We start from the raw sequence: 24872 nt of genomic DNA on the forward strand, positions 1-24872 counted from the left end.
GGCATGAAATTTCCTATGGGGGGGCTATATGGGGGGTGACGTGAGCATGAGAGATAGGAAAATTGGGCAGAAAAGATTGGAGCGAATGAGTGCGGGATGGAGGGTTTATATATTCTCTTTTTTTTCTGTTTCGGCTACGGTGGCCCTGTTTGTGTTGGGAATGTTTGTTCCCTGGCCGGTGACGGTTAGGAACCGCAAATGCATACTTGGTGGGTGCATGAGCGAAAAATCCGAGCAGGGGCATTGCGCTCGTTTGATGTGATAGGCGAGGATGATCGGGATACGTCAATTGGAATGAGCGAAAATTGAAAATAATTTGAGGTTAAGTTTGGATTCTTTTTTCGGATAGGCTGTGTACTGTGGGTATATATGAGATATAGGATCAGAGTGAATAGTTCAAGATACTTCTAGATTTAAAGACTTGAAGACGAGGGGAGTTGACATTTTTTGAAATTTTAAAATCGCCGGATTTCTCTGAATCAAAAGATTTCTACACCGATATAGCTATGTTTCTATTGATACCCATATGTGGGCTAATGCAAATTAAAAAGGCTTAGGCCCGTAGACCTAATTTTAGACATATATGTTATGGAAGCCGTTATCGATCGCATACTCCCCGCGGATCTCCTCCAACGTCTTGTCGAGCGCATTGAGCAGAAAATCTTTCGTGGGCGCAACTTCTTCCTCGAAGAACGTTGTGGCTGTAGAGAGCGTGAAGATAGAGTCGTTGTTGGAAATGTTCGAAAGTGTAGGCGAATCCTGTAGGTCTGTGCTGGAATCCACAGAGTGAAGAGATCTGACCGGCAGACTAGGCAGCCAGTTGTAGAATGGATCAAGGCTCTTGGCGCTGAACTCGTTCTTCAAGTCTCCGGCGGGTGGAACACTAATGCCCAAGAGTTCCACTTCATGGCGCTCCACGTCCTCATCGACGTCGAGATTCTTTTTGAGACTGAGTGGGCCAAACAACTTGTCCTCTGTACCAACAAGGGTTTCGTCAGAGACTCCTTGCGACATGAGCGCAAGATCTTCCTGGGAGTAGTATTGTTTATCGCCTGAGCCATCAGCAGAGCCGGCTGCGTCGTAGATTTTGGCGTGCAATCCCAAGAATGCGGCTCCGTCGATCAGGAGGATCTTGCAGCGGGCGTCTGTTTTGTCGCCGTCGGAAATTTGACACATTCCGACGATCTTGTTGTTCAGCGCTGGAAGAATGGTTCCGCACTGTCTCTCAGATACAGAGTGGACGAGCGAGTTGGTCACTGCATCGAAATGAACACTATTGATACCCTCTCGAAGGGAGCAGTGCTTGAGTGTTTCCGCATGGCTAGACAAGTCTACTGTCGTGTCCAAGTCGGTTGTAAGGTCCCAGTGGGCAATCATACCATCACTTGCACCAGTGAACAAGTCGTTGCCGTTCCATGCCATGCTTGTGATGGTCTTACCCTTGTGTCCAGAGATTTGGGAGAATGTATCGTTCATTCTAATATCCCAAAGATGAACCATTCCATCGGCGTGCGCACTGGCCAAAGTGTATTCATTGCTGCTGTGCCACTTGACAAGGTTTGTCTTGATACGTTTTGCATCGTGGCTCATGGCCAAGCTCGATTTTGGAATGCTGTGTTGCGCAGATCTGGTGTCGAAAAGAGTCACGCCAAATGCACCGCAAAGTGCAAGTGTAGACGAGTCGGTGATTGGAGCGTCGAAATTGGTGATTCCGGGAACAACCGAAATCGATTCTGGCTTGGGTCTCATGGCCAGGTGCACATCGTTCATGTTCCACACAAACAAGGTGTCGTCGTATGTGGTCACCAACTTGTCTGAGAGAAACCCTAGGTTTGGAACCGTTGTGCTTTGATGCGATGAAAGTGCCGAATCCTTGTTCACAAGCTTCAAGTGTTTACGGTGGTTGAATCTCTTGACAATCTCGGCGCTCTCGTCCTCGTCACCACTACGTGGAACAGAGATCAAATGTGCGTATCCTTTCGAGTTTCCAGAAACAAGAAATTTGGACTGCGTGTTCTTGACCCAGCAGAGACTATGGATGTTGGGAAGCGAAATGGTGGTGTGATGCGTCAAGTAGTGCTGGAAAGGATCGAGCTCGTAAATGAAAAGATTACTTTCCGAGTTGGCGCTCGAAATAGCCAAAGACGGATTGGCTGCGTCGGGATCACTGAGTGCCAAAGCGGTCAAATTCATCTCGCTATCAGGAATCTTCCAGTAGTTGGATTTGATGTTGACCCTGTCCAAGGCACAAACCCTGTTGGTCAAAGAAACGTCGTTTGTCATATCGCTGTTCAAAAGCCACAGTGAAGATGTGGAGCAGTTTTCGTTGAGGTATGGGTTGGTGGAGTTGTTCTTTTTGGGTGAGGAGGCTCTTCTGAGAGCGTTTTGACGGAACAAAAAGGTTGGTTCGTAAAAATCCATTATCTATGGAGACGTAGATTCCCTGGACATTTGACAGCTTATAAATGGATACCCTTAGAGATGGCTGGCACCACCTGAATCGGTTAAGCCAGAAGCTGGCTGCAAATTGCTGGTTGCGGGCCTCTCTGCAGGACTGCAGCCGTTGGGGGAATGAAACTGGGTGTTCAGGGTTGTTCAGGGATGTGTGAGGGCCCGATCTGCAAAATGAAAGGGAAAAAGATGTGTTTGATCAGTGAAGGGAATAGTTGTATATTTTGCGAGTGATTTACGGCAGGAGGCTTTTAATGTACGAGATATCTGCACATCTGTGATTCACACGCTAATGTGACGTTACTAGCTGCAGGAACAACACCTGGTGCAGATCCCCATTTCAGAGTAAAATCCAGCAGCTAATCTCGGACCATGTATGTTTATTGTGTAGCTGTACGATTATTCATTAAAATGCAGTGTTATTGTGCAACGCGTTTGTGCGCGACCGCGTCTATGAGCGTATTCTCAAGTATTATTGTTGAGTCTCCATTTAGGTAGTGGCAGCACCTGTGGCAGCCAAGTATTGCAGAAGCCAGCCATTGGAAGGGAAATTCTGGTTTCAATTACACGTAAACATTCCTTAAATTTTGAGTTCCTTTGTTCGGTCACAGAACGTTTATCTCCGCTTGTAGATACAGGGCTTCAAGAGCCAGTTGCCCTCGGCGGTCTTCAGTCTCTTCGATTCGAGTTCCTCCTTCTTCGACTCGGCTTCAATGAACTTGGTCTTCTTGTGAGAGTTCATCTGCTGTGCAATGATGTCTTTTGATGGCTTGAAAAATTCAAATCTGGTGAACATCTTGTTCTCATTGTCTGTCTTCTTGTGGAAAAAACCAAACAATTTCAAAGAGTCAACAAACTCTTTACCGACCTCCTCGGGTCTTTGAGGCTTGGAGCCGCTACTGTTGGACTCGGAGAACCGCGATTTGATCTCGGCAATCCAGAGCTCTCCGTTGGGTGCAAGAATACGGTAGGCCTCTTGGATGAAGTCTAAAAAGTTAGTACCCATTAATGCCAAACAAAAGATCACAATGTTACAAGAACCATCCTTCAATGGCACTTTTTTGATATCGGCCACGGTGATTCTGTCGTTGGCCTTCTTGAGGTCAAAACTGTGCACTTTGATGTCCAATTTCGTTGGGGCCCTGGGACCACTGGTGCGATCCTTCTTGCCCTTACCTTTCTTCTGCGAATTGTATTGCTTGACGAAGTTATTGATGTCAAGGGCCAATTGTGCCTCTCCACAGCCCATATCTGCGATCACCACCTGTTTCTGAGAGTTTCCGGGCAAACCGCCTGGAGCGCTAATTGGCTTATGAGTTCTACCCTTAATTTGTTCTACAAACACATCGACGGGGTTCTCGGGCCACAGTTGCACCTGCGATCTGAACCCCTGGTGGTACTCGTCAAAGAGCTCTGGCTGGTTTTTCACAAGACTGAGTGCAGACTCAGACGACGACGTATACAATTGTTCGTTGATCCATCTGAAGCGAGACCCAGAAAGCTTGGCCATCATCTTTTGCTGCAATGCAGTCAACTTGGAGTTCATTACAGGCATTGGGCCTGGGGCCAGTTTAGCTGGCGCATCGTTGGTTTGGCTGTCATGTTGAGAGCTCTCTTTTGTCTTTGGTTTCTTGGCTGTGGGCTCTTTTGTCTCAGCGCTCTTTCTCTTTTGGGGTAGGTCCTGTTCTGTTGGCTGGATCTCTGTCAAGGGGGCCTTTTTCTTATTTTTTTTCAGCTTGGACTTTTTCTTTGGCTCCTCGGCTCCGCCAAAGGCCACTTTATCTGCGGTCACGTTCCATCCTGTTGTTTCAAACAATGGCATCTTTGGTGAGTGTAGATTAGACGAGATGAGATGAGCGATGAGTTGGGGAGACTAGAGATAAGCGATCCCCAGAAATAATTTTCCGATGAATAAAATAGTTTGGAATTGTTTCAATTACGTCAATAAATTTTTACTATATCGACAAAATCGTCTAATTATTGGCACAATCGTTCTTGGTGTGGTCCATGTATTTGTATTGGGACTGTATTTCACCACTATAAACGGTATCTTTCTGGGAAGATTCCCGCTAACTCGAACAAATGATACCAAACCACGGACTTTGAGATACCGTCATATTCTAGCAGCTACAATTAGCCAGACTTTAAAGTTTCTTCGGGGTTTTTCCGACGCGATCACCTCCAATTACCCCAATTACCACTTACATTGACTATTCTCTAATTCCGCCAAAACACAACATTTACACTATTTAAACAATTGCATGGAGCATGAGCTACGGGCAGATACTGCGCCGGGCGAGTCGCATATAGCGCTCCGAAAAGGCGGCGTGTGTTACTACTCTCCGTCGCTATTTCACATGGCGCCAACACATGAACGCATTGTTCCGTTGACTATACGTGACCTTCTCAAAAGCAAATGTCTTTTGGAGTTTTATGGCGTCACGGGGCTAAAAAAACATGCTGAGGGCTATATCATGGTGGGCAATTATCCTGTCCAGCTTGTGAAGATCAGAGGAACCGTGCTACTGTACCATATGATGGAATATTCGAGCCGGCCGCCATTTTATCTAATTTCCCTCGAAGATTACCTGGGCCGTAAACTGATGCTCACCGTAAAAGCCAATTGTTCCCTGTTCAAGCTGGCCTTGCAAGAGGGAAACGCTCTAGAAGTGGTGGGCAAATTGACCTTTTACTCCAATGCGACAACGTTTCTGGTCGACCATGTGACATCTCACAGGAGTTTCCAGACGTTAGAGGCTGAATTGGACTGGTTGCAGACTGTATTCGCTGCACGTAAGTTTCTAGAGAAGCCATGGAAGTACGAGGCCCCTCAGCTTATCTCTACGATTGGAGCTCCGAAAGTGCTGCTAGCTGATCAGAGAAAGTCTGCCGAGAAGCAGTTTATCTTAATTTCCGACGAAGATACTGATGACGAGGAGTACTATACGTCACACGAGATTGCAGCCGTCGATGACAGTTTGTGGGTAGAAACGGCGCGGAAAAAGCGCGGAGAACGTCGAAATGTAGAAGATCCCGGAGTTGTGTGGGTTCTATCCGATGAAGAGGAGCCTTAAGAGCTAAGGCTCATCAATGAACAGCTCAATGAGCGTACCGCCACGAGAGCCGAACAAGTCCAAGCAAAGCTGACTTGATTGGAAGAGCATTTTCCTAAAACCGTCTACTTGACAAATTATGTCAAATTACGTCAAATTTTCTCTTCAGAGCAAAAACACTACGGATACACTATACCACCAATCCAAGACAAACTAAACATACGCCTACAGGTACGTAAAACAAACAACACGAACAATTGCATCCAATGATGTTTTCTACCTTTTTCTTCCCAATTCTCTCCCCGAATTTCCAAAATTCGCAATCATTTTTCCCTTCCCGATAAGATCTCGGCAATCTCCGCGATCCATTCCCTATATCTCTTATCAGTTCCCACCACCTACTCTTCTACTTCAACTACAACAATGGTGAGTCCAATTACATGCCACATACTAGACACCGCCATTGGCAAACCAGCGGCCAATGTCACCTGCTCAATCTACTATCTCTCAGCCGGAATTGCCGACTTGAGCGAGGTTGAATCGTACAATTTCGGCCCAGAACCGAAACCCTTTGCCTTGAGCAAGACCGATGCAGACGGGCGTGTGAAAACATGGGTCACGGATCCATCCACGTCATCGGAAAAGCAATCTCAGCTTGGAATTGAGTCTGGTGTGTGGACGACGTTGAAACCGGGAATCTACAAAATCAAGTTTTTGACCGGGAAGTATTTCCATGAACTTAGTATGGAGAGCAGGACGTTTTTTCCCTGCGTCGAGATCACTTTTGAGGTTGCAGATCCGCCTGACCATCATTACCATGTTCCTTTGCTTCTAAGTAACTTCAGCTACTCTACGTATAGAGGCAGTTAGTAGAATTGAAGTAGAATCGAAAGAGTAATCTGGGCTTTAGATGTTGTTGACAGAATTGTATCTCATTACGAGGCTACGAGAAGTATTCAATAAATAGCATTAAATTATAATTGTTCATGTCAAGTCTAGTCAAGTCAGGTACGTTGACGCTTGACTCCCAATTAGTAGAAAAAATGAGTGTTGCATTGAGATTTTTGGTGCACAAGCATCTCGTGGCATTTATAGTAGTTCAACTCGTTTTTGATTCGGTTCACCTCAGCAAACTCCGTCAAATAATAATGCGTCACCGATCTGTTGTACCGCTTGTACATGTCTGGGTCGAATGTCTCACTGATGTGAATCACATTCGCGAACTTGACGCTTTTTCTGGCTCTATAGTTCTTCTTATGGCTGAGAATTGGGGCCTTTGGTCCAGAGGTGTCCACTTGAGTATCGTTCAACGGATCGAACCCAGTCAACTTCACTGTAACTTCATTCAGATCAGCATATTGTCTGAGCGAACGCAAAAATTGGTACGTTAAGCTACCGGGATTGGCGAGAATGCTTCCAATCTCTTCCTTTGAGAGCACAAGGGATTTTTCCGATCCAATGGGCAATTCAGCGATTAGTTCCTCCGAATACGATGCATATGATGGTCTACCAGAACCACCCAAGTCGGGTCTTTTGCCAGCATCTAATGGCAAAAAGTCGTCAGAGTATCCCGCATCTTTCTGTTGTTGGTTGGCGATTTGATCCTTAGAAAGCTCGTCATCTTTCAAAAACAAGTTGTTGATGCTCTTGTTTCTTTTCAAACGATCTACTTCAGATTGGGCTTGTTGCTCAACCTCGTCGAATTTGACCAAAACATCCTTGAAAAAAATGTCTTCGAATTCAAGAGCAGGCAAATCATATGACGGTTTCTCGACAGGCAAAGCAGCCTCGTCATCTGGCTTGGTCATCTTTATGTCCATTGGGTTTTTGTCGTCATTCACATTGTAAGTTGGAGACAATTTGGAAGTCAGCTTGAATGATGAGAGGAATTTTTTCTTGCTATGAGCTTCAGCATACAGAGAAGAAGAAGAAGCGCTAGAAGATTTGGTGAGTTTTGCACTGGATTTGGAAGAAAAAATCTTGAACATCTTTCTGAAGCCTGATTTCCCCTTCTCGTTTTGTTCCTTCTTGGGTGATGCTTTGGGCTCAGATTTGATTTGTAAAGACTCACGAGAAGGCGACTCAACGCTCAAAGCAGAGAGATTCCACTTATCCTTCACATTCTCAATTGCTGGCGAGGCGGGCAAGGACTTGTCAAAATCGACGTTTACCACACCAAGCAACGAGAGTCTGTTCTTAAGAATGCTCTCTGAGTTATCTGGACTTTCTGGAAATGCTTTTAGCTGGAAAGCCTTGGGGCTTGGGAGCGCTGAGCCAAATGACGATGTTGCCGAGTAGCGTTTGTGGGCTTCCATCGCCAGGATGTCGCCTCTGGGCGGTACTTCTTTTTGGTCGTCGTCGAAGAACTTTTGCAATTGCTGAGTGGAGTACATTGAGACTCTGCTGCTTGGAGAATTTTCATGATCGCTATGAGCAGAATGGGGAATTGGCGATTTGAACTCACTCTCCTCCGTCTTAAGAAGGCTTGGAAGGGTATCAGTCGATCTAGGTGTGCCTGCACCAGAAGGAGGGACAAATTTGTGTTGCATGGTGGGTAAAGGTAACGAGAGACCTGGATTTCTGCGTTCAGTCAACGATGATGAGGGCTGTTTCAACTCATATAGGTCACTTGCAGTAGTTTGTTCATGAGCATGAGGCATTTCCCCGTTCAGCACTTCAGAATCACGATTCTGAGACTTAGATAATCTAGCACCAACATGTTGAGATAACAGCTCGCACTCCAGAGCCGCTCTCTGAAGCTTCTCCTCCAAATCCGGCGACAATGGGGCTTCATGAAGTGTATTCTCTTTTGAAACGGTTGGAGAGGGCAATGATTCAGTGTCTTTAGCAGGTTTAAACGAACGAGCTGACTGTCTCGTGACCTCTTCTGTTGTTTCGTCTGGTTGTCCACCTTGGCTTAACTCTCCTTCTGTCTCATTAGTAGCCGTCTTCATCGAAACTTTGGAAGCTGGGGAGCTTGTTGTATCAACAAAGCTAAGTGTAGAAGGAGTTTCAACACCTGCATTAATCTCAATAGTGTTCTTGCTGTTATCTTCCGAGCTATTTTCAGGGGGATTTATGGATGATTTCGACGAGTTTACTTTCAGAGACAAATTGGAGCTTGCATCTATGATGGAGTGATCGACAGAATCCGAGCTGTTGCCAGCTATCAGTGTCAATTCATGACCAGCAGCTTGTTCAGCTTGGGACAGCCCCACCAGTTCATCTAATTGCGCGTTTACAGGAGGAGATTCGAGCAATTTTGGATGATCACTGACCGAATCAGCATCACTTGTCGAGACATCATCGTCGGCAGAACTCTGTTCTGAAGCGGTGCCTTGTGCCTGAGGTTTTGTTTCAAAATCAAGCCTCTCGCTGGACGGATATTCGTCAGCACTTGCAAATGATGATGACCGAGATGATACCACTGATAGAGTTGCAGATTCAGTTCTCGAAGGCGAAAACGAGTTCATTTTTGACTCCTCTGGAAGATCTTTTAGAGCAGTTCCTGCCAAGATTTCAGACTTGACAACGGGCTCCGTGGCCAAATCTGAAGCCGAGACGGAAGTTTCCGGGGTATTTGAGTCCGAACGATTGACGTTGTAGTTTGACACACTAGATGGATTGGAGCTTGGAGTATTGTCAGATCCCACTTTGGTAGAATGGGAGCTGTTGTTGCCTATACTGAGGGTTCTGAAGTTCGAGCTCTCGGCAGTGAGGTCTGGGCTTTTGAGCATCAGCTCCAGGACAACAATATTGTTGGAGCCTTTTTGGTAGCGGTTATTGGTCAAAGAATTAAGGCGAGGTTGAGGCACATGTGACGACGACTGTAGGGCGCCAATGTCAATGTTTGTAGGTGTGTCGGTTTTCATTGTGCGAATGAACGCAGCCAAGTCTTTCTTTTTGGTGCGCACATTGTTCATCGAAGGACTTCTCGTCAAGAACGAATGCTTGGAAAGAGAAGTGGTCAGGCCACTAGCTGGATGCGGGCCCGGGATATCGCCAAACGATCGAAGCAGCGGAAGCAGGACCATGGATGAGCTGCGGGGCAAGTGGGACTGGATGTCCAGCCGTATGGAGTTCAGCCTCAGGACGTTGTTGGGTCTATTTGTCGGAGGCAAGTTGTGGCCATGGAAGATCTTCTTGGGCTTGTTGCGCTTTTGCGAAGTGAGTCGAGGCGTGAACGTCTCGCCGTTGGGGAAGCTGAACGGCGCGCGATTCGAGGGATACGGGCTTTCGGGCTTCTTGGCTAGCTTGTTGAGACGATCCTCGACCAGAAGGATGAAGTCGGTGGAGCTATCGACCGGGTGGTCCGGGATCGACCGGGGATTCGAGATTGAGCTGCTGGAGGAGCTGTGGTGGCCCAACTTGGCGCCTCTAGTGACGGCGTCCATGGTATTGTGGTTATTAATAGCGAATGACAGAGTAGGTACTCAGATAGACTAGAGCAAGGAGAGAAAGAGAGAAGCGGCCAACAAAGTGGAGGATGAATTCTAAAACAGAAAAAGAAGCCTTTGCGAATCTTCAATGTATGTCTTTGCTGCAAAACACCAGGGCCAGAGAATGGATATTTGGAGATGGTTTCCACGGTTTCTACGAAGAGAACACCACAATCCAGATGAAATTGGAGCTTAGATAGACAGGACAGGATGCGGAACAGAGTTTCAAACGCAGCGCTCGTGTCGATGCCAAAGATAGTCGTGTGTGTGTTCTTAGGAGGTCTAGCTCGGCAGAAAAAGTGGTATCGACAGTTGCATTATCTGGATGCGCAGACCCTCAAAAAAGACAGGAACATGCTTAGCGGAAGGAACACAGTTACAGAGGAAGAATAGACTTTGCGACGGGGAAGAGTGCGGCAAAAGATATTTATTTTAGATTGTGTGGCTCGACATTTGGATGGAAATGCACTGGGGGGAATTACTTGATTCGGTCGCTGGGGAATCCACATGTCGTTGCTGCTAATTTAAGATCTCTTTTGCAGTCAGGTGAAAAATGCGGCGCGGAGGCTAAATAAGGTTCTACGGGTACGAAGGTGCGACTGTCGACCGGGGTCAGTTTTTCAGGGTGGCCAATTTCCAAAAAATATTTTGGGGTTTGGGTTTCTGACCTCATTTCTGTTCTAATTGGTCCGTTGTCCCCTGACTAGTGACATTGGGCCCTGTCAAGAAGGTGGATGTGTTGCGGGGTCCGAGCGGCTCTGAGCGGCCGGTGATGATCTCCGCCAAAAACTGCATTGGGCGTAGATTGGTTGTTTTTTTTCTTCAAAAACTTTCCGACGCCAAATTTAGGACCTTGTCTAACAGTACCTAGTTCTCTGGTAGCAACGATACCATGCTTCTGTTGGCCTTGTATGTCGGCCAGATTCTTGGTCTAGGTCTTCTTGGCCACAAGTCTTGAATTTCGTTTCAAAGATCGCCTGGATACACATGTGCGAGCTGGAGTGAGATTGACCAAAAGTTCAGCTTCGATTTTTTTTCCCCATTCGCAGATCACTTCAAGCTTGAAATTGACAAATTAAGGTAAATGAGACTGCAGGATGGACACCGCGGGGCTGCAAACCTAACTCAGATCCATTCCCAAAGCGTCGATGCTTGCATCGTTCCTGCAGAAAACACCCCAAAAGCCAAAATCTTCCCTGGACCGATTTCGACATTCTAAATGTAATTTTTCATTCGATCAAAGATTCCTATTTTTTTTGCAATGATAGAACCCACTTTGCGCCATGCACTGGTTAGCCCCTATCGCCCAAATCAGTACCGCCTCGTATAGCTCCGCACTGCTCTCTGCACTCTTTGCACACCTTTTGCAGCCGTTTACAAAACCTCTAATTTCCTTCTTTTTTCAATACCGTTACATTTCTTTTGGGATTTTCCCTGAAACATGCGATTCTGTGATGCGATCCTAACCTGTGCCTTCACTGTTGTCTCTGTTGGTGCCATAATTCTGGGTGTCAGAGAATTGCCTGCGAGAAGCATTCACAACTCACCTTTGGCAGACCACAAAACCCTAGAAGACTCCCCAGACCTCGCACCAGTGCCGGAATTGGAGGCTAGAGTGGTGCTGCCCACTGCATGGATTAAAGAATTTTTGGCGTCCAAATCCTATGAGGTCTCAGTGCAACTGACGGGCGACAATCGACCTCTTGTCTCAAAGTTTACGAATTTGGAACGAACAATGTCAAACGAACACGACCTACGCTCATGGACTCGCTACATAGTCGATCATGATCGAGAAGATCCAGATATTGAGCTCGAAGATGAGGAGGAGGAAAGCGTCGACCTAAAAATTGACGAGTTCATTCTGTACTTGGTAGAGAATAGAGGATTTAAGGCCGAAGACCTCCGCTTCTTGCATCGTCAGGATCTCGACTATGGATACGAGCAGATTGAAGAAGAACTTTCAATAATCTACGAACGTGAAAGGAGCGCACACAACATTGAAGTATGGGGTGAGGTTCTGGAGGCCAGCGTTTCGCATGTCCGAACATCATTTGTTATCACAAGTGTAGCATTAGTGTCCGGTGCTCTCATAATAGCCATATGAAATTAAACATTTTGCTTCAGTAGCACTTCTGTATTGGTAGCAGAGAGTCTCCACATTAGAAGCATGAAGATCAGTTGGTACGGCTGAAATTTGGCTGCTAAGAACTTCATGTACTCATCGTGCAAGGGCGTCCAATCGCGCTTCGAATCTGCCTTGGCAAATTTCCCTTTCTTTTTGAGACCGGCTTTGAGAATCTCATCTGCATGGACACCGACTTTCGTTGCCTCTAAAACCAGCGGTCTTACCTCGAGATATCTTGCTACACCTCGAGCGACTCCGAGATCATCGTATGCAAATACATCCAAGTCTTTTAAAGTAAAGAGACAAAACATTCGAGCAGACCATTCACCTACTCCTTTGAGAAGAGTGAGCTCTTTTATTAGCTCGGTAGTGGGCGCCGATTCATAGAACAGGGGGTCCAGAAGCTTGGTGTCTCCTGTAGCAAATGTTTCACTTATGTGGATGACGTATTTTAGTTTCATATTAGAGAGACCTACGCCTTTGACGGTTTCTTGAGGCAATTTAAGTGTCGCTTCTGGTGTAGGAATTCCATCGAAGAGCTGTTCAAACCGGCCCCTTATAGCCTTGGCAGCATGTCCAGATATCTGCTGGCCTAGAATAGAAGTAATTAACGAAAACCAATAGTGATTAATCAAGTCCAGCCCTTTCTTATTTGGCTCATTCTCGCGAGCGAATACGGTGAAGTTACCATGAACAGTAGCCGGATACAACGACGGATCTACGCTTAGAATATACTTGACGCCCTCGATGAATTCCGGGGTGTGATACGTCACAAAATCAGCTGGAAGACACAAGTCGCTTGGTACTTCAATATGAGAGAAGAACGTTTCGATATGGGGCTTGGTCTTCCTTGAAGCAGCCGATACAATGGGATTGGATGAAGTGGATGCAACCACAGATTTTTGCTCCAATTTCATTTCGGTCCCAGCAACATTTGTTTTCGACCCTAGAGCGGGTTTCTGGACCTTCACCGATGCAGTTTTGACACTATGGAATCTAGGAACGGACTTGGCCGTCAATGCGGCGACAGATCGTGTTCTGGCCATTTCAGAAAGAGATTGAGAGAAGAAACTACGAGATTTACAAACCAAGAGGGGTCTTTATGAACAAAGAAAGGGGTTACTAAGCAATAACCGAATTGGGGTGCTATGTGAAGGCTAGGATACCAGCGTCATCATAAAAGAAAGGTCTTGTATGTGTTAGTCAGAACTTTTTTCTCTTCTTAGCCGAAGCTTCAGATAATGTAGATAAGGTTGAATAAATATTCATCATTCACATACCATAACTCAGATGTAGTTGTGATGTGGATGGGTGAAAAATGTAATAGCTGGGACTAATAGGTGATGGGTCCGGGTAATTGGTGGTGAAAAAGTGAAGCCCTTTTGTATTTGGTGTTGGCGAAATTTTGAATAAAAATTAAATTCGAAAGAACTTGTATTTGTGTTTCGATCATTGTAATACTACTTGTCTTTTATTCTCATGGTTACATATTCGCTCAGTTCATGTTCGGGTCGGTATAGATACTAGCTACCTTCAGTCGAAGGGGAGTAAAATCTACTACTGAAAGTAATAAACGGCGGCGCTAAGGCCATAACATCATATTGCGAATTACAATCACCATACATCAGACAAGAAACCCTTCCTGCTGTGATGTTGATGAACTTTTCTTCCTCAATTCACCATAATTCCTGTTTCTTGAAAATTGAAAAGCCAGTCAGGGGTATGATGTTTTATCTTACCAAAATTTGTACATGATTCATTCAATAGAAGATGACGAAGTGTGTATCCCTGAATAGGCCCTCAATGGAGAACTTCCCCTAATGTTAGCTCAAGAGCGTTCCACTCCAAACAATTGAAAACTAACATTTGATTTCTTTTCTATAAGAAAATACATCCACAGTATTGCCATTCTGCCAAAATTCCTCCATGTACCAAAGCGATCAACATTGATCCTCTTGCTTTGGAATGGCATGATACGCCAAAGAGCGAGACGGATACATCTTCTTTTCAATCACCAATAAAATACAGGCTGATAAATTTACCATGGCCAGAAACTTCAGAGGAGCATTCAATGGCATTTTATACCACCTCAAGCCAGTTCTTCCCAGTAACCAGTACGACGCAAGGACCCACAAACATCCCAGAATTTCGAGATGCAAGAAGTACTTATGAAGAACATTAAAAGTGTCGTAAAACCAGTTCACGGACACCTGTGGGATAATTCTGCAGGCCCAGGTCAATGCAGAGACAAAGCTCAAGTAATCGGCGATATCAAGCAAATTGATCGTGGCCATCCGGTGGAAATACAAAAAGAGAACATAGGCTAGAGTCCCGAATAGACCTATCAATGTTGTTCTACAAACGAGACTCCACTCCGTCTCTTTGTTCCGCCAAATTAGCATTTGATGTAGAAGCATAGTGCTATAGAAAAGACTTCCAATGCCAATCAATGACACCAAAAACAGCAAAGGCATACTGTAGTATAGCGGATATCTGGCTACATATTGCTCCTGAGCCAATTGCAGCAGATACAATAGACTAGCTACTGTTTTGGCTAAACACGAGACAAATGTATATATTGCAAGATCAAGCAGCACGCCTAGATGAGATTTTCGTAGCCTAATGCGCCGACATGTTAGTAAAGTCGACACTAATTGTGCAATTTCCAGCGGCACAAATATATAGTCAGTGAGATAAGACATTGTCTGGTGGATTATCCGGGGAGATATGCGGGAGGTATTAATGCGTAATATTTGGAGGGGAGGGAAGTGTATTTATAGTCAGGTACTGAAATTTTATTACAAAAGATACTATGCAAAACAAAATTCAACACGAGTGTTTGTTAGGTCCTATTGAATTGGATTGGGTCTCGAATATTACCAGTCTGAACGTATTGAAAGCGAAAGGGAAAGAGGAATTGTCAACCGTCAAGCCAAAACTCAGCAAATTGAATCTTAAAATAAACAATCTTGGCTAAAAATTAGATTATCGCAGTTACCGTCTGATGTATATGGATATGGACCAAGTATTAAGAAAGCAGAAGAACCACAACTGTACAGATGATGCAAAAAAATTAGGATCAAAAACAAACAATAATCAGTTGTATTCAATCTCATTAAATTCGCCTATTCACTTTTTGACCGTCTTCACACGCACATCTACCCCATATATTGATAGCCTGTCTCTCATTATTGACATATCAATCAACATGGCTACAAGCGACACAGACGGATATTGGGACATTGTAGTTTCGTCGCTCCAAGACCTCTGCAACGCAAATGAATCTCTAACGTTCGATCCAATCTTCGATCCGGCAGAAAAGTCGCTAGAATCGCTAACTGACGCCGAACTAGAAGCACTCAAAGACGAGCTCAAAGATCACAACCTCAACATCGGCACCGCCAAGCGAATAATAAGCACATCCCAGCAGAATCTCCAAACGCTCATTGCCAAAGCAGAGGAGGCACAGCGCAAGGAACAAGAGTTGGCTGCATTACCTCCAAGAAGCCTGAAAAGTCAGGTTGCAGGTAAGATCGGGCGCTCTACGGGGAAGGGGAAAAAGAATTCGACGCAGAAACAAGGCCGGATCTTTTGGCAGTCGAAGTACGACTCGGATGAGCCAGTAATTGTGGGGTCAGAGGTTGCGTTCAAGCTCAAAAGCCGCCATTTGGAGGAGTGGATCCAGTGCGAGATCACGAAAATCATAGGCGACGGCATGAAATACGAGATCCGGGACCCTGAGCCCGATGAAAATAACAACCCGGGCCAGACGTTCAAGGCCAACTACAAGGAGATTCTCCTAATTCCTTCCAAAGCCGAGGTGCCCAATCTAATACAGTATGCCCATGGAACGAAAGTGTTGGCGCGATATCCTGAAACCACCACGTTCTATCCTGCTGTGGTTGTGGGAACTAAGAAGGACGGTAAGGTGCGGCTCAAGTTTGATGGAGAAGAGGAGGTGAACAAAGAAACCGAGGTGGAGAGACGTTTGGTGTTACCTTTCCCCGAGAAGTAATCTTCTAAATTAACATACTGACCTTATGGGCGCTTACTGGTGCAATGAGGAAGTAAGTCAGGAAAGGGACGAGACTCCTGAGTAAGGTGGAGTGCATTGTCTGTCAAACGATACAACTGCATTCCTTCATGAACAATGACAGAAACCCAACTGCACAACGGACTTTGTAATAATATTTAAAATGATCTATGCCTGTGGCCGGAGACAAGTATCGACTGATAACCACACCATGCGTTCAGCCAATTGAGCAGCTAGAAAAACAAGATCATGAAAATTTCGGAGAGTAAATATCCTTCTAATTGATCAAGAAATTATTGCCACATTAAAAAAAATTCCACAAACAAAACCACGTCTTCCAAAAACCTACTCCCCACGCTGCACGTGACCCACGCCAGTTGAAAAATCGAGGATCTCTCATATACCAACTGCAATCACCACCATCATGGATAATATAGACATAGACGATTATTCAAGAGTATGTAATCCCGCTCCCATAGAAATTCGGGTATTCGCAATCTACCGAGGAGTAGCCCCAGGGCTCATATCCGATGCATTGATACAGTTTGGTTAGAGCTAAATTGGGACAGCCGTTCTGGCATTTTCTCAATCATTTCCCCGTGAATACACCTTTTTTTTTCAAATTCCGCATGCTAATACCCAGGATCGTTCGCCCTCGCCGGCCAGAAACAGATCTCGGTCTCCCTCCCACAGAAGAGATTACGAGGCTCCGCGTGAAAACCACAGAAGCCAGGGAAGATTCGGCAGAGACGACAGAAGAGGCGGCTTTGGCAGAGACAGCAGAGACAGCAGAAGACCGCGCTCGGAGGAGATCAACCGTAACTACGATAACTCCATTTTCATCGGAAACGTCTCGTTCGAGACCACTGACAGAGATATCGAGGACATGTTTGGTCTGGGAGGTCGCATTGTTCACGCCGGAGTCATAAGCAACAAGGGACGCTCCAGAGGAATGGCTTACGTGGAGTACGATAGTAAGCGCGACGCCGACGAGGCCATCCGTAGATTTGACCGCACAACTTTCATGGGACGTGAGATCTTCGTCAGACAGGACCAGCCTCCTCCATCCGAGAGAAGAAGAGAGAGAGACGACAGAGACCGCGGCCGCAGAGAGGACTCGAGAAGAAGCGATAGAAGAGATGAGCGTCCGCCACGCGAGCGCAGGGAGAGATTCTCCAATGAAGCTCCAAGACCGGGCACTGAGGTCTTTGTCGGTAACTTGCCGTTCAGCACCACATGGCACACATTGAAGGACATGTTCCGCGAAGCCGGAGATATCATCCGCGCTGACGTCATGACCAACAAGTTCGGCAAGTCTCGTGGTTTCGGTACTGTTGTCTTCAGCAACGCTGACGATGCCGACAACGCCGTCGCCAAGTTCCAAAACTATGTTCTCGAAGGAAGAACTCTCGAGGTTCGTCACGGAAAAGAACCTGGCGAGAGAAGAAAACCTGCTTTCACCAACACCGAATTCACAGACGGTGTGTATTCCAACGGTAACCCTTCCAACACTATCTACGTTGGCAACTTGCCTTTCATCACTACTCAGACCGATTTGTTCGAGTTGTTCGAGACCATTGGCCGTGTGACCCGCGCCGAAGTTCAGTACAATGATGGTGGCAGACCCAGCGGAAACGCTGTCGTCGAGTTTGAGCTGCAGGAGTTAGCAGACTTGGCAATCAAGAACTTGGACCTCTACAACTACGGTGGAAGAGAATTGAACATTACCTTCGCTCTGTTCCCACAGCGTGCTGCTACCCAAGATGAATACATGGAAGAGGACAGCGCTCCAGCAGAGGGCTTTGCTCAGGAAGCTGCTGTTCAAGAGGCACCTGCTCAAGAATTCGCTCCTCAGGAAAATGCTGCTCCAATTCCTCAAGAAGAGGCCCCCCAAGAGGATGCTACTGCTATTGAGGCAGATGCTCCAACTTTGTAAACCTAGCTGTGCAATGACCACATTGAATGCATTCTGTTGCACAACTTGGATTCAGGTTATCAATCAATCTATAATTGTGTAATTTTATTAAATTCCACCTGTATTTTTATTTTTTGTAGAGACATCAGATGTCAAGATGTTCTTTTGGTTTAAGAGCTACATAACTACTTCTTTTTTTATAATTATTATTCATTTTTTTCAAATTTTTCTATAAATTTTCTATTTATGTTCAATTCAAACTACGTAGCAAGCTTGTGGAGCCCCAGGTAATGTCATACCACCAGGGCTTTGAGATCATTAATGTTTTCATTGGAATTGGGACACGGAATAGCAAGCAGGATGCTGGCCTACTTGTCAGAATGGCTCCGTGGATCTGAATCTGTACATGTGGTCTATGGTGCTGAAGAGCAAAGTTGGATTAGAAAGCCAGCTTGATGGCCTCCTTCTGGGCAGCGTTCAAGTGCACTGGGAAGTCGATCTTGTAAGTCACAACAAGGTCACCATACTTACCAGGCTCCTTGGAGATTGGCATACCCTGGTTAGGATATCTGTTGGATGAAGTGGGTTGCACTGGTGTGGAGCGGGAGATGTTGATCTTACGCCCGCTCAAGGTGGTGATCTCCTTGTCGAAGCCCAACAAGGCCTCCCTGAACGAGATAGGAACCGTGGCAATGACGTCGTTACCGTCACGTTTGAACAATGGGTGTGGCTTCTCCTCGACGATGAACTGGACAGTCTGGCGGGCCTGGCACTCTTGCTGGTAATCACCCTCGTTGGCGAAGTTGATCTTGGTTCCAGCCTTCCAGCCGGGCTTGATCTTGACCTCCAAGATCTTGCTCTCCTTGGAGCCGTCGGCGCCCTTTCTGTTCAACTTCATCTTCTTGGTAGCACCCGCATACAAGTCCTCCAACGTCACCGGCAACTGCATGGAAACAGTGTCTGGCTCGGGTCTACGGGCCGATCTGCCGCCTCCAAAGCCGCCAGGCATGCCACCGCCCATACCGCCGCCGTTCATGCCACCAAAGTGCGAGCCACCACCTCCTCCAAAGCCGCCGAAGCTGAACCCACCGTCGTCCATATCGAACCCGCCCATCTGCGAGAAAATGTTGAACGCATCTGTCTGCGAGAAGCCATGGCCACCACCGCCTCCGAAATTGAATTGCGGGCCGCCTGCTCCACCTGCTCCTCCAGCAAACGGATTGCCGCCTGCGGGTGCGTTTCCACGGGCAGCCTCGATACCGTAGTCGTCGTAGACTTGTCTCTTGTCTGCGTTGGACAAGATGTCGAACGCCTCGGAGATCTCCTTGAATTTCTCGGTGTCTCCGGTGGGTTTATCGGGGTGGTATTTGAGGGCCGTCTTTCTGTAGGCCTTTTTGATGTCTGTGTCCGAGGCGGAGGGGGACACGCCTAACAAGTCGTAGAGTTTTGTTTCTTTGACCATTGTGGTTGTGATTGGCGAAAAAAAAAGTCTAGTGCGGGACTGTAGGCCGTGGTGTGTTGAAGTATAGGTATATTCAGTTGGAGTGGGTTTCTGGCATGTACTGGGGTGTTCTCGAAGATTCGAGTGTTTCACGCAGGAGCAGATCGGGATCTGGCAGAGCAGAGCAATGGAGCTGCGAAAAATGGGGAGATTATTGGGTAGGGGGGGGAAAAGAATGTTCTTTTATAGTTGGCTGTTTTTTGTTCTTTGTTTTGTTTTTGTTTTTGTTTTTGGTTTCGTTTTGGTAGTGTTCGATGTATTGCTACTGGCCTCGGTTGGTTTGTAGAATTGAAGTGAGGTAATATTACCGCAGAAAAATGGAGACGTGAAAATCATAATATATTTGGACAATTGAATGTTTGTTGGAAAATTCGTCAAATCGGGGCGTGTTTCAATTAGTTTCTTTCGAGAGGGTTTTGCTTCACTCTACTTACTTGTGTTCTAGAACGTATGAGGCAAATACTCGACCTTCACCTCCAATTAAGTGATGGTTCATCCAGAAATCGTAAGAAATTAAAACCATCTCTATTGCCATTGGCTTGTTTCATTTCGCCGAAATCTTCAATTCAGAAGTGTCAAAACTAAGCCATGTCAATGAAACTCTTTAATGAGAGAAGAAATATTTGAAACAACTACAAAATCCAAAACTTCCTAACCTCTCTCCCGCATTTACTTCGCCGGAGCCTTGCTACGCCTAACACGAATTATGGTCGTGAAATTTCTATATAAGCCAATGAATAATAAAATATTGTAAGATGTGGTACACGGGACCAGAAGGTCTTTTATATCCAGTTGAAGCCACCGTTATCAATGAGCTCCAACAAATCGACATAGTTACTGTCATTAGTTGCCAGGTCCTGTGAATAGGAGTGGTTGAGTCCTAGCGGTCCGTCAAACGCCTCGGACTTTACTACTGGCTCGAGTTTTGGCTTGTAGTCGTCATAGAGATACCCGCCTAGTTCCATACTCCATTTGATGAATTCATCAACCCAGCACCGAAAAATCCACCACGATTTGAAACTTCTTGACCCTGCAAGCGTCATCTCTCTGATGCAAGTGGTAAGGACATTCGAAGCGAGTAACGAAAACAACCAGGGACTGACCTTCGGAAACTTCTCTGGAAGATCAAACAAAAACTCGGAGTATTTTGCCATGATTGGCCCTTTGGTAGTCAGATGCTCCTCCATAAGTTTCACAAACCGAGTATCTAAGATTTCTATGAGCAACTCGGTGTTCGTACTGCCACATGGCAATTCACGCATAATGATATCCGGAATGTCTAGAGATAACCAGTCATTAAGCATCACCACTTTCTCGTTCGGATTGGAAAGAATATTGGAGATATGAATACCCGACTCAATACAACGCAAGAGCCTGGACAATATCTCGAGGAACAGTGAAGCTAGGTCCACTTTGAGCTCTACGAAATGTTGTGGGAAATGTTTGGACATTGTCTCTACCAACCGCGACCGCAATTCCCGAGCCAACTTTTTGAGTGGATCAAAGATACTGGCAGGCACGTTTTGCAAATGCAATCTAGCCAACATTTTCACTGCGGCGCGATACATCACCGTGTCACAATCTTTGACCCAGTCGCTCAACACTTCATCTGACAAAAGATTCGAAGCATCACCCACATCAACCAGCAATGTGGAGCACATTTCGAACAATTTATCGGCTTGCATGTATCTGATCAGTTCAAATGTTGATGTCAAGTGCGCGCGGTACAATGTCTGCAAATTCTCAGCCAAGGAGTAGTCAACTTCGTAGTCGTCTGGAAAGTATGAGTAGATTGAAGGCAAGTCTAACGGTTGCGCCATATTCCCACTATTGACCGAATTGTCAATCATGCTGAATAAGTTGGGGATATACTTCAACTCGATAGTTTTAAAGTGCTGATTAAATTGATTGAACTCGATCGAGGCTAAGGCCTGAGCACTTGTGTCTATACTTTCGAGTTCACCAGGAGTATTTGCGTTCACTGATTGCGGCGAGTCAACACCGTTGGCCGAAGAAGGAGAAAGAGGTGTTGAAGATTTTTCAGGATCACCCTTCAATTTGAGTCCGGCGTAATAGTACTTCGACTTGCCTCTCATACCGAGTCTACGAATCGTCAAGTTGGGAAAAATGACACGGACAAGTTTTCCAAAATTGGTAGGCATGAGAGGGGCAAGTTTTTGGTTGGCACAGGTGTCAACATATCGAGCATAAACTCGAGTTCTAGTGATCACCGTCGTGTAAGAAACCTCGCATTGTTTAGTGAGCCAAGCAAGAGCAAAAAGCTGATGATGCCTCTCCATGCGGATATCCTTCGAATTATTCAAAGGACCGAACACAGGATCATTGGAGTCGAGCAGTCGTAGTCTCGCAGCCAAATCATCAAAAGAAAACCTAGCAGCGATCAACAGAAGCGGCTTCAAGTGATGTTCCATATCATCGGAGAGCTGAGTGCGGGCTCTTTTACGGGGAGTTTCACCGGCCCGGTCGCGTGGCCGCAGTTCCGGCGAGTCGGTGCTATGGAGGGCAGTGTCGTTTTCCATGACAAACCCGTAGTCTTTTTGAGGAGTCGACACCGCAACATGACCCTTGAAAGTGGGCTTCAAAGACTTGGCAGATGCAGCCAGTGTCATGAGCGAGCTCATTCCATCAGCCAGCGTGTGCATCATATCTGCACTCATCCCGTCTCCAGAGGCATAAGACGAGTGCGAAATGTACAGTTGGTTCTCGTGTGGAGGCCGTCGTTGCATGAGATGGACATTTGACATGTTTAAGTGCGAGTCCTTGGGATCCTGCGAAGGGATGGGATACGAGGCCAGGTATGAGGAGCCGCCAATGGCCAGGTTTTGCGGACGAGCCTGTGAGTATAGAGACAGCTGTGCGTCGCCGCCGGCGTGGGGCGGAACAGACTGCAAAGAGTTGTAGATATTAGAGTTGTTGTGGGAATATTTAGCCGAAGGCTCGGCAGCAGCCCGTGCGTATGCATCCATGCCGTTGCCTGAAGCAACAAACAAAGAGCTATCAGAGGGAACCGTCCGAGCCAGCGGTCGTAGTGAATGGGCAGACGCATACACACCGATACCCATGTTGGCCAGGTCAGGCGCAGCAACCGCAGAGCCATAGAGCGACTGCGGCGTCTGCTGATGCTGCTGAACAGGAAGATGCAGATAAATACTCCCCAGCGAGGCATACAACGAGTCCGAGCCATTGAGATTGACATTGGCGGGCGCACCAACACCATTGCCGTTCGCACTGATACTGCTATTGGCAGAGGCATGGACATGGCTGGAGAGCGCATTGAGATTGATGTTCCCGATGCTGCCGTTGGAGTTCCCCATGGCATGCACAGGCGACATGTGGTAGGCGTGGCCTTTCAGATACGGCGATATGAGTTCAGCATGGTCGGACTTGTCGAAGGCAGCGGCTGGGTCGTAGGCTAGTTTCCCATACACACGACCAGCATACGCTACCAGCGAGTAGTACGGGCCCTCGAGTGGATCGGTCCCCACAGGCTTCAGCTTATACGCGGGCTGAAGCCGGGGGTCTAGGGACTGCTGGACAGAGTCCATGAGCGCTGGCTAAGAGCAGGATATCAACCACACTACCGGAGAACAGGAGAGCGGGAGCTATTATGACAGGGAAGAGGTAGTGGCAGTCGGAGACAAACCATTCAAAGATTTACAGGGGAAGAGGACAAGTAGCTAGGAAAAGACCGAGGATGCAAACACGACCAGCGCCCCAGGAATAGGGCCGAACACAGAGAGTTGGAGCGTTATGGTGAAGTTCGGAGCTGAAGGTGGAATGTAATGAGACGACACATTCGCTGCACACAGGATAAAAGAACAAAGAACTAGTGCAGAATGCAACATGCGTGCGGCGGTCGAATCTGCGACGCTTGCAAACAAGAAAATCCTGGGCACATGTATAGGGGATCTACGCAGGTGTGCTGGCGTTGATGCGTCATCCAAAGTCACTGGAATGTACACAGAGATAGCATCAATGGCGACCTGGAGATGGGTGGGGTGGGAAGATTGTGCGGAAAGATAGTGCGTTCGAAGCGGAGAGTGTCACACTTTGGTAGACTGTGTGTCTTTGCTGTTTCCTAATCTTGTAGATGCAGAGCAATTTGAATTTTATATTGCGCGGGAGGCCTTCAGGGCTTCGTTGCGTTGACACATCTGGTAATAAAGGTAGCTAGCCGAAGCTACTTTAGGCGAGCCTTCCGTTTGAAGTCTCAGATAGTAATTACGAACATAAAGGGGGGTTAGGGAGGAAAGCGGCACTATTTCCGAATAACCAGGCCATGTCGTTTCGTTCAATTAGGCTCTTCTGATCGTTTTCGATAATGCACACTGGGCAGTAGCCAATGGCGCGCTCTCAATCTGGGGTTTACATTCTTCGTCCGGTTGCCTCATTGAGGGTGGGTCAGTTTGCATCCATCTTGACCCAGTCGAGATAGGCAGGTCGCATGATTACCCGCCCTGCAGTGCCGCTGCCATCCAGGACCGGCGTGCATACGCGAAAACGTATATCCTGAAGCGCCGCTGCAGATAACAAGCTAGCGCTTCTACGTGTGCTGTCTTAACCAAGGGCTGCAAACTCCGCTTCCGTGGTCTGCGTTTTTGCTGGTGGGTAGGGTATGGATGTCGACCAACCCGCAGCCTGAGAGTCTCTAATTGCCGTATGCTTCCATAACCTTCTCCACCGCATACCCACATTCCGCTTTCCTGGACTGTAGTCTACATTGAGCTCACCATTGCCTTGCAGCCGTTCCCTCATCAGCGACCTGCAGTTTTACCCGCACATTGTGACGGACAAAACCTAGGCGAGAAACGGTCAACAATCTGGCGCGGAATTGTCAGATAGGTGAAAAATTATGCCAAGCTACAGCACAAAAGGAGCCTGCTGTCAAACACCTTGGTTCGTGTGCGGGTGGTGTCACTTGGGTTGGTTGTTAAGGTTGACACATAACCCGGCTAGAATTTACAGGGGACGGCCGGTAAAAGTTGCGTGAGTTTTCCTCCTCCTCTGAGTAATCTACAGCTGGCTAGTTCACGTAATAACCACATGTCCATCAAATCAAATCTATTGCTGTGCACTCGCAAAGCCTCTCAGAGCGCATACCCGCATTTTTTTTTTCGCCTGTGAATAGTCCCGGCGTAATGCACGCTTTCTTATGACTAAGACTTCATGCGATGTGTACAGGCGCTTTTACAGCCAACGTTAGCAGTAGTCTGATAGGGGTGCCGTGGCAAAGAATCGAATATTCGGGCGAAAAATGTCCTATCTGTCACGATTTAGACTTTTTGCGAGCCAGTGGCTGCCATGGTTCGGAGATAGTTGCCTTAGTTAATCTTT

At 46.7% G+C, this 24872-nt stretch overlaps 12 protein-coding genes across 12 annotated transcripts; 5 read left to right on the forward strand and 7 right to left on the reverse strand.

Moving 5' to 3' along the window:
- Positions 1–573: 573 nt before the first annotated feature.
- Positions 574–2421, reverse strand: PUMCH_002594 (uncharacterized protein; the record flags this gene model as incomplete). The annotated part of the gene is made up of 1 exon (XM_063021595.1): positions 574–2421. One exon carries the CDS (start codon positions 2419–2421, stop codon positions 574–576), a length of 1848 nt encoding a protein of 615 aa, XP_062877665.1.
- A 646-nt stretch (positions 2422–3067) lies between these two features.
- Positions 3068–4273, reverse strand: PUMCH_002595 (uncharacterized protein; the record flags this gene model as incomplete). Its single annotated transcript, XM_063021596.1, has 1 exon — positions 3068–4273. One exon carries the CDS (start codon positions 4271–4273, stop codon positions 3068–3070), a length of 1206 nt encoding a protein of 401 aa, XP_062877666.1.
- A 439-nt stretch (positions 4274–4712) lies between these two features.
- On the forward strand, positions 4713–5525 carry PUMCH_002596 (uncharacterized protein; the record flags this gene model as incomplete). The annotated part of the gene is made up of 1 exon (XM_063021597.1): positions 4713–5525. One exon carries the CDS (start codon positions 4713–4715, stop codon positions 5523–5525), a length of 813 nt encoding a protein of 270 aa, XP_062877667.1.
- Positions 5526–5927: 402 nt separating this feature from the next.
- On the forward strand, positions 5928–6374 carry PUMCH_002597 (uncharacterized protein; the record flags this gene model as incomplete). The annotated part of the gene is made up of 1 exon (XM_063021598.1): positions 5928–6374. One exon carries the CDS (start codon positions 5928–5930, stop codon positions 6372–6374), a length of 447 nt encoding a protein of 148 aa, XP_062877668.1.
- Positions 6375–6535: 161 nt separating this feature from the next.
- PUMCH_002598 (uncharacterized protein) lies at positions 6536–9898 on the reverse strand (the record flags this gene model as incomplete). Its single annotated transcript, XM_063021599.1, has 1 exon — positions 6536–9898. One exon carries the CDS (start codon positions 9896–9898, stop codon positions 6536–6538), a length of 3363 nt encoding a protein of 1120 aa, XP_062877669.1.
- Positions 9899–11384: 1486 nt separating this feature from the next.
- Positions 11385–12047, forward strand: PUMCH_002599 (uncharacterized protein; the record flags this gene model as incomplete). Its single annotated transcript, XM_063021600.1, has 1 exon — positions 11385–12047. The coding sequence occupies one exon, from the start codon at positions 11385–11387 to the stop codon at positions 12045–12047; it is 663 nt and encodes a 220-aa protein (XP_062877670.1).
- Positions 12048–12049: 2 nt separating this feature from the next.
- Positions 12050–13114, reverse strand: PUMCH_002600 (uncharacterized protein; the record flags this gene model as incomplete). The annotated part of the gene is made up of 1 exon (XM_063021601.1): positions 12050–13114. The coding sequence occupies one exon, from the start codon at positions 13112–13114 to the stop codon at positions 12050–12052; it is 1065 nt and encodes a 354-aa protein (XP_062877671.1).
- Positions 13115–14008: 894 nt separating this feature from the next.
- Positions 14009–14770, reverse strand: PUMCH_002601 (uncharacterized protein; the record flags this gene model as incomplete). Its single annotated transcript, XM_063021602.1, has 1 exon — positions 14009–14770. One exon carries the CDS (start codon positions 14768–14770, stop codon positions 14009–14011), a length of 762 nt encoding a protein of 253 aa, XP_062877672.1.
- A 302-nt stretch (positions 14771–15072) lies between these two features.
- Positions 15073–16083, forward strand: PUMCH_002602 (uncharacterized protein; the record flags this gene model as incomplete). Its single annotated transcript, XM_063021603.1, has 1 exon — positions 15073–16083. The coding sequence occupies one exon, from the start codon at positions 15073–15075 to the stop codon at positions 16081–16083; it is 1011 nt and encodes a 336-aa protein (XP_062877673.1).
- Positions 16084–16987: 904 nt separating this feature from the next.
- PUMCH_002603 (uncharacterized protein) lies at positions 16988–18037 on the forward strand (the record flags this gene model as incomplete). The annotated part of the gene is made up of 1 exon (XM_063021604.1): positions 16988–18037. The coding sequence occupies one exon, from the start codon at positions 16988–16990 to the stop codon at positions 18035–18037; it is 1050 nt and encodes a 349-aa protein (XP_062877674.1).
- A 418-nt stretch (positions 18038–18455) lies between these two features.
- On the reverse strand, positions 18456–19478 carry PUMCH_002604 (uncharacterized protein; the record flags this gene model as incomplete). Its single annotated transcript, XM_063021605.1, has 1 exon — positions 18456–19478. The coding sequence occupies one exon, from the start codon at positions 19476–19478 to the stop codon at positions 18456–18458; it is 1023 nt and encodes a 340-aa protein (XP_062877675.1).
- Positions 19479–20299: 821 nt separating this feature from the next.
- PUMCH_002605 (uncharacterized protein) lies at positions 20300–23083 on the reverse strand (the record flags this gene model as incomplete). Its single annotated transcript, XM_063021606.1, has 1 exon — positions 20300–23083. The coding sequence occupies one exon, from the start codon at positions 23081–23083 to the stop codon at positions 20300–20302; it is 2784 nt and encodes a 927-aa protein (XP_062877676.1).
- Positions 23084–24872: the final 1789 nt, after the last annotated feature.

This window comes from Australozyma saopauloensis, chromosome 3 (assembly GCF_035610405.1).
Source record: "Australozyma saopauloensis chromosome 3, complete sequence".
NCBI classification, from domain to species: Eukaryota; Fungi; Ascomycota; class Pichiomycetes; order Serinales; family Metschnikowiaceae; genus Australozyma; species Australozyma saopauloensis.